Source organism: Pundamilia nyererei, unplaced genomic scaffold, assembly GCF_000239375.1.
Source record: "Pundamilia nyererei isolate P.nyererei 1_Seehausen unplaced genomic scaffold, PunNye1.0 scaffold00091, whole genome shotgun sequence".
In the NCBI taxonomy this organism is placed as follows: Eukaryota; Metazoa; Chordata; class Actinopteri; order Cichliformes; family Cichlidae; genus Pundamilia; species Pundamilia nyererei.
In genome coordinates, this window is record NW_005187492.1 from 1,765,369 (window position 1) to 1,781,383 (window position 16,015).

Sequence of the window (16,015 nt, forward strand, 5' to 3'; positions counted from 1 at the left end):
CTCTTTCAGAGCTTCGCCTTTTTTCTGCCAAATTCCAATAGGCACTATTGGCATATATATGCACTGTCATGCCCAAAAGCTATTTATATAATACAATATGAGCTGAAAGGCGTATTGTGTGAGCACACAATGCAGTTATGATAAACACAAATTTTTTTACATTTAACGTCAGCATTCCCACATAATGCTTATTTGTTCCTCTGTGCTGTAACCAGTCTCCCTATTGAAAAGCTCTATAAGCAAGAGTAATTCAGCCTTTTATGCTTGTCATGCTGACATGATCTGCCATGTCGCTGAACCGGCTACACGTGTTATGTGATGTGGCATTGTGTGAATCAGTCCCTGTGTGCAATTATATTTCCATCTGTATTTCACGTAGCGTTTAGTGGCGCAAGTACAATGCATGTAGAGATCACTGAGCTGGCAGGTATTAAAGTCTCCAGTGGAAATAGTGGAGATGCACGTTACGGCGGCTGCAAAACAAAGCACAAATGCCCTGAGCGTAACTGGAAACACTGAAAAAGGTGTTTGGAGCTCCCCAGAACCTAAATATGCATGGAGAACAGATTATGTCAGATTGTTTCACCATCAAAAGGGCATCCACATTATACAGTATGTTCATGTAATTTAAAGCCTCATCTGGGCTGACATTAAAACATTTTATTCATAGGGGAGGAATAAACATTGCACCTTTTTCTGCAAAGTGGTAAAGAAATAAAGAAACATTCATTTTAGGGCAGGGTAAAGAATCTATTACTTTGTCCTGACAAGCTGAGGAGAGTGAGAGGCGAGGAGGCGCATCCTTATGTGTCCAACATGATTAGCAGATTACTGATTCAAATTGTCTCCCTATCAAGGCAGCATCTACATTCTCATCCCCTTGCTTTCCCTGTGTATCAGACTTATCACTGTCTTTGGACTGCTCAGACAATTTAGCTGAAGACATGCATGAAGTAAGGTGTTAATGGAAATAGTTTAAGGCCTCAGAAAATAGTTATTTGAGTGATAAGATCGGTTTTATGAAAAATAGAATCCCTTGGATGAATTCCTGCAGCGAGCCTAGTGAAATAAGTATCTAATCTGAGAACGAATATAAAAGCATTAGAAGGATGACATTTGTTTTATTGTGTGCGTTCTTCCTCAAAATGTGTCTTCTGTAAAGGTCAATTTACTAATAAAATGTGACACCCATACCAAATGAAATGATTAGAAGGCCGCATCTCAAGTTTGCGCTTGTTCCTGCATAATGCAAATTTTCCTGAAAGCGTGGCTGGAGAATTTACTGTGTCTTGTCTTATTTGTCTGATAAATAAAGCAAACCTTTATGTTCCCAATGGTAATGCAAAACATTTCCACCTATTTACTCAGTCAGCGGGTGCCACGCTTGATACATGGCCACAGAAATGGAAAGTAGAGAGAAAAAATTGAGGTATAAAAAAAGCCTGCAGAGTGACAAATAAGTGGAACAGTTCTCTTGTTTGTTATTGATTGTGTTAAAAATCCGGTAGCCCTGATGCAGGTCATGACAGTAACATCACAAGTCTAAAAAAAGATTAGGTTTGTTGAAGTTATCTCACGGCATGTCTCGGTCTCTAAAATTATATTCACCTGTATACCAGCACACAGAAACACGCTCTTACACTCAACCTTTTTGACTGTGTTCAACTGTGAAGAATCACCTCATTTAGTGAGCACATTTCTGGTTCAGGAGGATGCATGCATTTCCATTGTTGCCCAGTGGCAGGGCTTAACAAATAGGATTAGATCCGTGCCCGAGAGAGCACACTTGTGTTCAGGTGACACACCGCTCCATGCTTCGGCTCTGCAACTAGACACAGAGAATTACTGTTAAAGGTCAGTGGAGTCAGACGCTGAATGTCACAGCTTAGCCACAGTTTGGCAAGAAAATACATTCAGATAAATAGGCCCTTCTCTTGGTAGAGAGTAATTCTGCCCCTGAATTTCCAGCATAAAAGACCCAGGATTATAGGGTGAGTTAAAAGGCAACAGAGGCATATCGATTAGAGGCAGTGAATCACAGCTCCACTATGCTGTGAATAATAAACTGGGTAGAAGACAGCCAGGGGTTTTCAGATGGAACCTTCATGACAGGCTGTGAGTTGTGTTCATTTTAGATGAGACCTCAGATAAGTCACATCTTCCATCTCAAGGATTGCAGGAATCATGTCACTGATCAGAAAGCGCCTCAGAGTAGCTTACTACAAGTTTAAATAAGCATTCCACACCCCATTTAACAACACAAAGTGACTGATCACAGCCTGCGCTCGATGCAAAGAAGTGCCAGTGGACTCAGCAAAGGGAGTGGACTCTTGATAGCATATCTCCCAAAGGTGGGAGAGAATTGGAAAGCGTCATTTCTGAAATAGCTGCATATGTGTCGAATCAGAGAAGTGTTGCACCAGAGATTCAGTCAGTTTCACTGAGGCATCTTGTGACTCAATGGAGCAGGTGTTATTGTTTGCCGTCTTTAATAGACTCCTCATTGCGGGCCTAAACAAACTTATCTGATTTAGGCTGCAAACTGTGAGCGAGAAGGTCCATATGCGTACACACTCAGTGCCACGAGTGAAGAAATCAGAGAGCTGATGTAAGCGCAGTGTTAAAACAAAGCACATAATGGACTTAGGATGAGCTACGCATGTCTTTGACTGGCACAGAAACAGATGATGAAACAGTGGAAAAATCACAGATTCTGTGTTATTTTTTCGTTGCCTGTGTTGTATAACTTCAATATGATGCTAATTTTTACCCAGAGAACTGGTGTGGATATAGAGATAGCAATTTTTGTCTGTTTGAACGACCAGCCTTTTGGTCCACGATGAAATATGACAAGCAATATGTTGTAGATTGCCAGCCATTTATTCTACAGATATATTAAAGGTCGAAATGGGACCTTAACTGTCTTGCTGAAAAATATAATGTGATTAAAGTATTGCATTACTTTGTAATGGTTTACACCCAAAGCTGATGGTTTTATGTGCAGTATTTAAGTTTTTTAAGTACTGAACTAAATACAGAGGTTCTAAGTCACAAGTTGCAGTTATTTAATTTTTCTTTGTTGTGTTTCTTTGTACGTGTGTGTGTTCAAACTGCAGGCTGTGGACTGGAGTTTCTGCTGGTTCTCTGTGGGCTTGAGTTTTCTTGGTCCTGCCCCCGTCACTGTATCTGCTACACTGCACCCAGCACCGTCTCCTGTCAAGCCCACAACTTCCTGTCGGTACCTGATGGAATTCCTCCCGACAGCGAGCGCATCTTCCTACAAAACAACAAGATCCATCGCTTACTACGAGGACACTTCAGCGCCAACACCGTCACTCTCTGGATCTACTCCAACAATATCACATACATTGAGCCATCGACCTTTCATGGCTTCACATTGCTGGAGGAGCTGGATCTAGGAGATAACCGCCACTTGCGGTCCTTGGCTGAAGACACTTTTCATGGGCTGAGTCGGCTCAACGCACTTCACTTGTACCGTTGTGGACTCGGTTCACTTCCAAATAACATTTTCCAAGGTCTCAGAAATCTTCAGTATCTCTACTTGCAGGTATACTTTGTACACAATTTGTCTTTTACATGTTCATTTCTTTATCACTAAGAATACTAATGCTGTTCATTTTATATAAATGCACTCAAACACAACCCACACAGAGTAATCATGCGATGTCAAGACTTTGATGAGTCAACTAAATGACAAGCTAATCTTGCATTGGTAGGGTTAGGAATGCTCTAATTGAGTAACAGGGGGCTTACTCTCTGAGACACTTGAAATTGAAAAGATGATAACAGATTGATGAAACTTCTTCATAAAGATTTTTATTTCCATGTGTCTTTCCAGGATAACCACCTGAAGTACCTGCAGGATGACACATTTATGGATCTCCACAACCTGAGCCACTTATTCCTGCATGGAAACCGTTTGTGGAGCCTTAACCAGAACACCTTCAGAGGTCTGCGAGCCTTGGACCGTTTGCTTCTGCACCAAAACCAGATAGAGTGGGTTGACCGTTTGGCCTTCCATGACCTAAAACGTCTCACCACCCTCTACCTGTTTAACAACTCCCTGATAGAGCTGTCTGGACAGTGCCTAGACACGCTGCCTGCCCTGGAATACCTACGTCTTAATGACAATCCTTGGTCATGTGACTGCAAGGCCCTGTCATTATGGGAGTGGTTAAAACGATTCAGAGGTTCAACATCTTCCGTTGGGTGCCAGTCACCAGTTGATATGGTTGGGAAAGACCTCAAGGAGCTCCGAAAGGAGGACTTCCCCAACTGTTCACCAACTGTTCCAAGCTCAGAATCCAGGGCCCAGACTAACAATTTATCTGGGACAGTGAATCCATCTATGAATCGTGGAGTAGCACTGGGTTCCGGAGGGCAGACCAACATAGTGCATCCCTCAAGACCTGGTCGTTCTCGAAACTGCACAAAGCCTCGTAACAGGGTGAGCAAAGGGAAAGGTGACAACGAGGTTCACCATTCAAAGGAGGTCAGTGCAGACAAAGAAGATTCCTCCCCAGATTTCACAGAGGGGGGAAAACATGACCACACATCCCCAGATGGCACAGTCACAAGAAGAAAGCACAAGTGTACTCCCCGGACCACTGTTCGCCCCCCTAGTGGGGTTCAACAAGCCAACAATAGGGCAACCTTATCCCAGTCTTTACTACATGCCAACGCCCTCTTTGTGGCCTTGATAGTGACAAATACTGACTACATTCTCCGCTGACCTTCAGAGGGTTTAGGCAATGCTAATCACAAAAAATAAGTCCTCAGATCCTCTCTTGCTCCTGCACTACAAAGGCCTGAGTGTCTTTTTATGTATGTGTGTGAATTGATTATATGTGTAAACGTAGTGTAGGGAGCTTACCTGTTCAAACTGAAACAGGTATCAAAGCATCAAACATCAACAAGAGCAAAACTCACAGCACAAAAATGGGAGAGACTGAGAATGATAGGTGACATGACAGGTAAATGCAGACCAAGCTTGCACTGCCAACACCAATATGATTTAATCACTGTACGTATTTGTGTCTTATACATTTTAAGTTTCCTTTTAAGTAAGCTGGAGTTCTAACAACCACAATTTGGTGAAAAGAGAACAAAGAATACGGTGGAGCTTGCAGGGTAAAACTTGTTAGCTAGTTGGCTCTGAAATGGATAAGACAGGTCTTCAAGTGCCCCATTGAGCTTTATGTTTGAGTATAAATGCGAAGGCAATGAACCTGTAAAGCCTCCAGTGTAAGTTTTATCTCACTCTCATCCTATCTGACAAATGTGTTTTTCTGTTGCATCCTTCGCCAACAACAGGTCCAAACAATTCGATGTGTTTATCATAAACAAAGAGGTAAAGTGTAAGCATGGCAATAAATTGTGAGTCGATATGAAACACAGGGATTTGCCATTCTCACTACCAAGTGAAAATCTATAGCCACAGATGTTTTTATGGCCATAAAAAGTGCAACCAGTAAGCTCATACACAATACGAAGCCGTAACTAATTCTAAAAACTTCTCTCTACATAATGCTGGGTTTTTTTTCAGGTACTATACCTTCTGCCTAACATTTCTACACAACTCTTTCTGACACCTTAGTTTACACCACTTCTCTATTTTTGTGCAACTGAAGACTAAGCTGCTAATTGTTTCAAGATGATAAGGACTGCCATCCGCTGTTTTCATTCGCTTGGAAAGCACTGCGCGTCTCTGGGAGATCAAGCTGTGAATAATGAAGAGTTTGTCTATATCCTGTGTCAGATGTTGTTCATTTTATTTTATTTTTTCCTAAGACACGAAAAGGACCTAGAAATGGATACCCGCTGCAGGGCCCACAGGAGCCTTTGAGGTCAAGGGTCAAATGGGGGCTTCTCTGTTTCCCAGTGAGGATGTGTTAAATGATCCCTCTTGAGTGAGGACATCCTTGCCTCATTGAGAATATGAGAAACACATTTTTTTGGAATCGCTTACCTTCAAAGGGACACAACACAACTCTGGAGAAAAAATGTATGCTTACATTAAACGACTCTTGCGATCAATAAGTGTTTAAAAAGAACAATTTGAATGGAGCATGGCGAAACTAGGATCATGCGGTGACTGATGCGATTGTTCATGGATGTAGAGAGCAAGACAATCGCGTCTGAAGTAACAAGAGGATGGAGTAAAACGCAGATTGGAGATGGACTATTACAGGACATGCTGTACCGCTGGAGCTGTTGTGCCTGCCTAAAAAAAAAAAGTACTGATAAGACAGTGTCCATATCAGTAATGTGAACTGTACCAGTAACAATGGAGATGGGAGGACTTCTCACAGTGCTGATATTAATCATTTACTGTATTACTATGACAAAAAAAAAAAAAAACAATATCAGTGACATCAATGATGATAACAGGGTTTCTCACTCCTCCTGTCAGGAGGAGTATTTACATTTTTTATTTTCTGGTGACTTGTTTATTTTTCATGGTATATTTTTAGAACCTCTTATTTGTTAATGCACAATTCCTCACCTCTTTCTTGTTCTGCCGTATGTCTATTAATCATTCTTTTTTCTTTCTTTGCCATAATTAAATTGTTCAGTAAGTTATCATCAAAGAACAACAGTACAAAAATGTTTATAAAGATATTAAAATCTATATCTTCTTATGTCTACCTCTGCAGTCTGCGCCTGTTTATTTATTTGCAGTTAAGACTTGGCTTGTTTGGATGAAGTTAATTTTATGCTTAATCCCCCTTTCTTGGCTTTTTCCTTTTAATTTGTTTAAAGCAGAAATTGATTGTGTCAGCAAATTTAGCGTTTTCCTCACCCCACTTACCACTCTGTCTATGCTGCGCTTTGCAATGTGTCTTCCTTGATCAGGCACTACTGGCTAAACTCTAGCTGCCTCTAACTACTAGCTCTCTTCTGTCTGTAAACACTAATGATTGGTATACAGTATATGAATGTACAGAATAAATATTAACCTGTAATAGGATTGACAGGTGGAGGGAAAGTGTGGCTAACTTCCTGACAAAAGGAAAAAAAGAAAAAATCAGATATGACATTCAGGCTGTAATGTAATAGACTACAGTTCAATAAATCATATCAGAGCATTAGGGATATTAATGAAAGTGTCTCGTAGAATCTGTAGCTATTCCAGGTTATCATTATTATTAGTGGGCCTATAGAATAGAGCTTCTATTTCCTCTCACTGTGATAGAAATTGATCCACACATGAGTAAATTTAACTTTTTTTAAAATTCCAGTTGAATTAAATTCCTGTTAAATGATAAATGAGTGCAGAATGAGTGGTTGTATGCATGAATGAGAGCGTTGTACAATTATATTTAAATTAATAGCAGGTCTGGTGTCTGGTTTTGATGCTCTTTTACCTTCCACTTCCACCAGTTGTAACCTTCAGCTCATTTGAGCACCCACACATACTTAACAGGCACTCCTACTCTGCATCTTACAGTGAGTTTAATTCATTTAAATAACTCCATCTACATTTTGGTTTTATAAAGATTTTGCCAAAACACTGAAAATGAGATAAAGAAATTTGAATAATAGAGTTACACCAGATTTTAATCACACAAAAAAACATGCACAATTTCGAGTTTTGGTCATGACATAAGAAGCAAAGGTATTATTAATCATCTAAATGTTCTCTTTAAATGAAACCAAAAGCATCCAGATGGACACTGTGCATTTTCTGGACTCCAAATCAAATGATAACAATCTAGTAGAAAGTCAGCCAAATTAATTTTTCTCTTTTCCATATTCATGTTTGAATGAACTAAACATGGTGAAAGATAAGCAGGAAAAATACGAGGGCTCCCTCTTTTCATTTGGAACTCTTGCTGAAGCCAATGGGCTGTGGACTGTCTAATAAGCTTCTTCTCATGCACACAAACAGCCACTAATGTTTAATTTGGTGATCGTACTAAAGAGAATTAAGCAAAGATGTGCATTTGTTTTATTATCTGCTGTGCTTCTAGCTTTGTTAACTGGAATATTTTCATTTTATAAACATTGTGTTGTAGCTTGTAACTGACTAGAGTTTGAATGAAAATTAGCTTTATATGGAAGCTGAATTTGCTGTTAGAATATCTGAAAATAGATTCATTCTATAAAGCAAATTGCTAACTATTTTTCAGGGTATCTGGTAAATTAGTATTTATAAAAGTGGGATTTCATTCTTCACCTTTTTGGGTCTTTCTGCTATTTCGTGGATTATGGTCTGAACTACATATACAATTCTTCATAATTCAAATTAGGATACATAGTAAGACTAATGTTGAGCACCCAAAGTGACACAGATAGCATTTACCAAAACCTTAGAGAAAATGTTACCAGCTAGCCGGTTTTACCAGTTTAAAGGCCACAAGGCTGAAATGTTAGCACATAGGTGTCAAACTCTGGCCCACCGGCCAAATTTGGCCCGCAGCCTAATTACATTTGGCCCGCAAAGCCATACCAAATTACTATTAGAGCTGGCCTACTGGTATTATACAGCTAATATATATATCGTTTAGTATTAAGCTTTGCTTGTTCCATATTCAGTTTTTCAGCAAAACTTGTTTGAGTCCATAAGAAAAGATTCATTCTTATATCTGGAGGAAGATTTTTTTTTCAATAAATATTAATGTTAGCCCGCGACTTTGTTCCAGTTTTGAATTTTGGCCCACTGTGTATCTGAGTTCGACACCCCTGTGTTAGCAGGTTTGTTGAGCTGTCCAAAGTAAACTAGTGAAATTGAGACATCTTAGCTGTTTGCCTCAACTTTTGTTAAAATGCCACCTATTGACCTATTGGATATTAGATAGCAGAGTAATATGATTTTGTTTAGAACCACAGATAAATATATAGTTCTAATCAATGAAAAGGATGAGCATCATGAAATTTTTCAAAATTTTGGGAACTAAAAGATGAATTAACAGATTTTCCATTCTTTATGCTAAGCTAAGGTTATTGACTATCGGCTATAAATTCACCATATGCACTTTTATTCTACATCTTTTATTCTAGCTCTTAGCAAGAATGTAAATTGGAGTATTTCCAAATTATCAAGATATGTAGTTTAGGTGTTTGAGACCTAGTGTAAGCGCTCACGCCTTCTGATTTGAAAACTCTCTCTAGATGGTCCAAACTACTGACAGCTGTCAGCAAAAACAGCTCAAAACATTAGCTGAGAAAGTTGTAAGAGCTGGGAAATGGTGCATGCAATTATTGAACAGCAGCATTTTCATACAGAATCAGGCTGACAGAGATTACGTCATCTCCCACAGATCACCTGTTGTAGCATGTCTTATCGCAAAACTTAAATCATTTCCAGCCTCTAGCTCAGATGTTCTCATGTGATAATGTCTTAATTACGCATTTATTACATGAATATGCAGAACTCGTGGGTTAAACCACAACAGTTTTCAATCTTGGCACCTAATTTTCTAATTTCACCTACAAACCTGTGCGTGCATGCACATGCATGCATAAGATATTACATCAACAATATCTGTCCACAGACATGCAGACACAGGGGCAGACTGTAAAAACCTGCCACAGCAGTCAAAGCTGCTTTTGTGCTACTTCCTGCCGGGTGTCCAATGGATCATAGGATGCCATGATTAAAAACACGCACACACATACACAGAGCTACAAGGTAAAAACAATAGCAGCAATGCTGTTGCAGCTGGTAACTTAAAGCCCTAAAAAGAGTGGCTCTACAAAGGTTTTAAACCAGTGATATCAAAAACAAGAAAACTCTCATCACAACTTGGACTTAGGATGCCATTATTTGTCAAATCTAACTGTATTTATTTAGACTTATGACACAGATATTTTACTCTGATATGAGTGAAATAAGGTAAGTGTAATATTTTGATTCTCACTGAACATGCTAGTTGTATTAATTTCTTGCTCTATTTATTTAGCAGCCCTAAGTGCAGACAAAAGTCAAAGAATTAATGACACCAAAACCAGATAAGTACTGTGTGAGTTTTACATCAAATTGTTTGATTTTCTGCAACTTTGAGATAATTTTGTATCTGGCTCACTCTCATCTGAGTTGACCCACTTATTTGGAAGGTGCATCAAAGACGCGTGAATAATTGTAATTGTCTCATTGCAGAGGAAATCTCAAAGCAATCATACCTAATTCAACTGGAAGAGCCTCTGTATAAAAAAAAAAGGTAGGGCACCAACTGTAGCATTAGAAGCTGGGGCCAAAATGCTGCTGCATAATTAAAACACAAGATGAGGAGAAATAAGTTCTAAAATGTGGAATCATTAACAAAATGAGAGAAGCTTTGGGGAAAGAGCAGGAGGCTACAGTACATCAGTAATTGAGCGGTTAGAGGGAGGGGAATTGGCTCAGATTCATGGGGGAGGAAGTGACACATGAAGGGAACACAACCAGACATGATATCACAGCAATGAAACAGAGAAGAAAGCAAGTGGGAAAAACAGAGAAACAGTGGAAAAAACAAATAAAAGAGGTGTGTGTTATTTCAAAGAAGCCCAAAAGTCTTTTTTTCCAGTAAACACACACACACACAGATACAAACATAAGAAACACCAATCCCTTATCACACATCACCACAACACACTGCTGGCCCTAATATAGCGCCAGTATAAGAAATGTTCTCATCACTTATTCATGCAGGAAAGATGTTGCTTGTTGATTTATCCGTGTCGACAGTATTGTGTACACAACACAGAAAACAGGTCAGAAAAACCTGCACCCCCCTTTAAAAAAATAACAACATCCTTTGACTATCTGTGCCCATTTCTTGGTTTTTAATTGACTCGCTGTCACTGCTGTGTGGCTTTAATTAAAACCATGCAATTAGAAAATTGAAAAGGAGATGAAGAAACTGGGTGAGCTAGAAAGAGAGACGGCACACTAGGGGATGTGATAATTAAGAGCCGGAAAACACCACAAAACGCCACAACACTTGCACCTTATGAGACTCTTCATTCCCCCGTCTCCTCCGAGTCCCACTCTCCCCGCTCAATCACAAAGCTAATGTCACCTCTTTCTCCATAAAAAAAAAGAGAGAGAAAAAAAACGTTTTTATTCTATCTCTTTTATTTGGTCTATTTATTTAGCTTAAAATCCCCCCAGAGCAGTGGCGTGCTCCAATTCTCCAAACCAGCCAGCCTGCATACTAAACTAAGAGGACTTGAGCAGCCCAAGGCCACAGCACCACCTGCATGGATTTGAGGCTTGCTAATCCTCTCTTATTTGACCTCAAGTCAGATGGAATATGCAGAAAAATTACTGAAAGTCAGCATGACATGTTTCTCCATAACAATACATCTAGGTTAAATTATTTTCTGTTGCCAGGTAGGGGAGGGGCTGGTTGGGGGAGTGTTTCTTTTCATGAATCATATTTCCCTGGTGTTGATTTTACTGGGGTGAATTCTCTGTTGTGTACAGTTGTGCCCTAAAGTTACCCTGAATGTAGTTGCTTTCCAGCTGAACCGTGCATCATCACAGTTTAAATGTCCACTCTCAGAAGTGCCGCATCACGAAGAAGCCAGTTCTTTGGCAGCCACATTTCTCATGTGGTTTAAATTTGATGTGCTTCCACTTTATCTGACTGACTAAACTCAGTCTTTCTGTGAATGCAGTCTATATTTTTTACATATTGAATACAACGCACATTCAAAGGCCACTTCATTAGGTACACTAGATCAGCGGTCCCCACCTGACCGTTTTTGCGCCACGGACCGCTTTATGTCCGACAATATTTTCAGGGACCGGCCTTTAAGGTGTCGTGGATAAATACAACAAAATAAAACCAGTACTGGTATCCAACAAAAGGAAGATTTATTCATAACACACGATAAAAAACCCAGGAAAAACCGTGTTAACGATAACAACAATTTTGCAAAAATAACGACAAAATAATAACAATAAAAACCAATACAAATGCTGAAAACCATCAATTTCAACACGCAAGCCTCAACTCTCGCGGCCCGGTATCAAACAACTCACGGGACCCAGGGGTTGGAGACTGCTGCACTAGATCACCTGGTGCAAATCATCAAATCAAATGTTAGCAACTCAGCAACAGTGTTGCCAACTCCTCAGTAAGGAAAATTGCTATTGGCTGTACCAAAAGTCGCTAGAAGTCGCTAAATGACATCATCGCCTAATTTGCATAATTGGTCATGCTAATGTAATTGTAACCTACATTGTTGGAGAGAGAAATAACATTGTGGAAGAGACATAGAGTGAGTGAAAACGTCTTAAATGAATTCAGAATTTATTTAGAACTACAAATTAAATTTCTTTTAGCAATTATTATTTTTTAATGTCACAATTCCAACCCTGCTCCTTTATTCGGGCCTGGACTGGCAAAAGTGACCCGGGATTGGCACTCTGGTGGAGTTCATTTGTGTGTGTGTGTTTATAAGTAGTTTTAAACCTTGTGATCCACAAAACAGCATAACAGTAAAGGAAGAACTGACTGCGTTACAGTCAGTGCGGGAGCAGCAGCTTCGCTCATGCGCAATTCATTTGCAGTTTGGACGCACAGGTGTGAACATCTCCTGCCCTGATAGCAGCGGGGGGAGGACTATCCTCCGCCCGTGAGCGCTTTGGCACGGATGAGGTGCCCACGGCAGCACCGCTGATTGTTGAGAGCTTGTTGACGCTTTCACGTCAAAAAGTCGTCATAAATAAGTCTCCAGTAACACCAGGAAAAGTCGCCAGATTTGTCGCTAGTCGCTTTTTAGAAAAAAAGTCGCTAAGGGGGTCTGAAAACTCGCTAAATATAGCGACAAAGTCGCTAAGTTGGCAACACTGCTCAGCAAACATGACTAAGAAGAAGAACTCTCTGAATGTACAACACGTAAAACTTTGAAGCAGATGAGCTACAGCAGCAGAAGACCACACCTGGTACCACTCCTGTCAGCTAAGAACAGGAAAGTGAGGCTAAATTCCCACGACACCACCAAAACTGGACAATAATGTCAATGAATCTCAATTTCTCCTGTGACATTATTAGGTTCTGATGGTATAGTCAGAACTTGGTGTAAATGACATGCAAGCATGTCTGCATCCTGCCTTGTATCAACAACTCAGGCTGGTGGTGGTATAACAGTGTGGAGAACATCTTGGCACACTTTGGGACCCTTACTATCAACTGAGCATCATATAAATGCCATAAAATACCTGAGTATTGTTGCTGACCATGTTCATCCCTTTATGGCCACAGTGTTCCCATCTTCTGATGGCTGCTGCCAGCAAAATAATGTGCCATGTCACAAGACTCAAATCAACTCAAACTGGTTTCTCGAACACTACAGCACGTTCACTGTGCTCAAATTGACTCCAGAGTCACCAGACTTCAATCCAGTAGAGCACCTTTGGGATTGGAAGATTCATATTAGGGATGTGAAGCTGTCAAATGTGCAACTTTGTGATGTTATTATTTCAATATGGACCAAAATCTATAAGTAATGTTTACAGCACCTTATTCAATTTGTACCATGAAAAATTAAGGAAGTTCAAAAGCCTAAACTGTGTGCAAAGTGGTACTAGCTAGGTGTAACTAATGAATTGTCAGATGAGTACAGTGGGGCAAAAAAGTATTTAGTCAGCCACCGATTGTGCAAGTTCCCCCACCTAAAATGATGACAGAGGTCAGTAATTTGCACCAGAGGTACACTTCAACTGTGAGAGACAGAATGTGGAAAAAAAAATCCATGAATCCACATGGTAGGATTTATAAAGAATTTATTCGTAAATCAGGGTGGAAAATAAGTATTTGGTCAATAACAAAAATACAACTCAATACTTTGTAACATAATCTTTGTTGACAATAACAGAGGTCAAACGTTTACTATAGGTCTTTACCAGGTTTGCACACACAGTAGCTGGTATTTTGGCCCATTCCTCCATGCAGATCTTCTCGAGAGCAGTGATGTTTTGGGGCTGTCGCCGAGCAGCACGGACTTTCAACTCCCGCCACAGATTTTCTATGGGGTTGAGGTCTGGAGACTGGCTAGGCCACTCCAGGACTTTCAAATGCTTCTTACGGAGCCACTCCTTTGTTGCCCGGGCGGTGTGTTTTGGATCATTGTCATGTTGGAAGACCCAGCCTCGTTTCATCTTCAAAGTTCTCACTGATGGAAGGAGGTGTTGGCTCAAAATCTCACGATACATGGCCCCATTCATTCTGTCCTTAACACGGATCAGTCGTCCTGTCCCCTTGGCAGAAAAACAGCCCCATAGCATGATGTTTCCACCCCCATGCTTCACAGTAGGTATGGTGTTCTTGGGATGCAACTCAGTATTCTTCTTCCTCCAAACACGATGAGTTGAGTTTATACCAAAAAGTTCTACTTTGGTTTCATCTGACCACATGACATTCTCCCAATCCTCTGCTGTATCATCCATGTGCTCTCTGGCAAACTTCAGACGGGCCTGGACATGCACTGGCTTCAGCAGCGGAACACGTCTGGCACTGCGGGATTTGATTCCCTGCCGTTGTAGTGTGTTACTGATGGTGACCTTTGTTACTTTGGTCCCAGCTCTCTGCAGGTCATTCACCAGGTCCCCCCGTGTGGTTCTGGGATCTTTGCTCACCGTTCTCATGATCATTTTGACCCCACGGGATGAGATCTTGCGTGGAGCCCCAGATCGAGGGAGATTATCAGTGGTCTTGTATGTCTTCCATTTTCTGATGATTGCTCCCACAGTTGATTTTTTCACACCAAGCTGCTTGCCTATTGTAGATTCACTCTTCCCAGTCTGGTGCAGGTCTACAATACTTTTCCTGGTGTTCTTCGAAAGCTCTTTGGTCTTGGCCATGGCGGAGTTTGGAGTCTGACTGTTTGAGGCTGTGGACAGGTGTCTTTTATACAGATGATGAGTTCAAACAGGTGCCATTCATACAGGTAACGAGTGGGGGACAGAAAAGCTTCTTACAGAAGACGTTACAGGTCTGTGAGAGCCAGAGATTTTCCTTGTTTGAGGTGACCAAATACTTATTTTCCACCCTAATTTACGAATAAATTCTTTACAAATCCTACCATGTGGATTCATGGATTTTTTTTCACATTCTGTCTCTCACAGTTGAAGTGTACCTCTGGTGCAAATTACTGACCTCTGTCATCATTTTAAGTGGGGGAACTTGCACAATCGGTGGCTGACTAAATACTTTTTTGCCCCACTGTATATGTGCTCAACCTCTGGTTTGTTCTTCCTGCTTTCCATCTCATTTACAATTAACCACACACCATCGGTTGAGGAGGGCTGAGAACCAGAGACATGACACTTTGAGCATGAAGCAGCCGTGGAGCCTATCACTGCTATCACTCCTAGAGGGGTCCACAGTCAAAAGGCTAATGACACACACACACAATTAATCACTTCTTTAGCAGCTCTGACAGAAGGAAAGCTCCTCTTTACAGCCTCATTTTAATCTCTTCTGGTCTGCTGATGAGATGTCCTTTTGTGTATTGTACACTGAATACATGGAGATAATTGTAGCATTAGAAAATGCCAATTAAAATATTAGAATAAGCACAGTTTCTACATCTTAATGAAGTACAAAGGAACTTAAACATGCTGCTACATGGTTTGAATAAAATGTATAATTGTGTTTCCTAATTATAATTATTATTTCATCTAAAATGTTGGAAAGAACCATCAACCACTGACCAATTGAAGGTTTGTTATTGGAGCAAACAACCCATTCAACATACATGTACACCTATTGCCATTTTCATTTATACAGATTTGTACTTACTGGAAAAGCCATTAATGAGCTCAATCTGTGCATTTTTCTGTTTCTAAAATCCTGCGAAAATATAGTTTTATGACAGTGATAAACCTGTAATCACAAGAGGGGAGAAAAGATACACAAAACAGAAGCAGGATAAGGCATGACAGATTTTCACAAAGTATAGAATGACATTTCTCATTTCCCAGAGATAAAACAGTGGAAAAAACAAAATCTTTCCTTAAGCAAGAATTTCAATTACATCATACCTCAGTTATCTGAAA

General features: G+C 40.2%; 1 protein-coding gene across 1 annotated transcript; it reads left to right on the forward strand.

Annotated features, from left to right (window-relative positions):
* The first annotated feature begins 2,839 nt into the window (after nucleotides 1-2,839).
* Nucleotides 2,840-6,617, forward strand: rtn4rl1b (reticulon 4 receptor-like 1b). Its single transcript, XM_005739424.1, has 3 exons — nucleotides 2,840-2,863; nucleotides 3,005-3,568; nucleotides 3,860-6,617. Exons 1-3 carry the CDS (start codon nucleotides 2,840-2,842, stop codon nucleotides 4,751-4,753), a joined length of 1,482 nt encoding a protein of 493 aa, XP_005739481.1. The 3' UTR covers nucleotides 4,754-6,617.
* The last annotated feature ends 9,398 nt before the right edge of the window (nucleotides 6,618-16,015 follow it).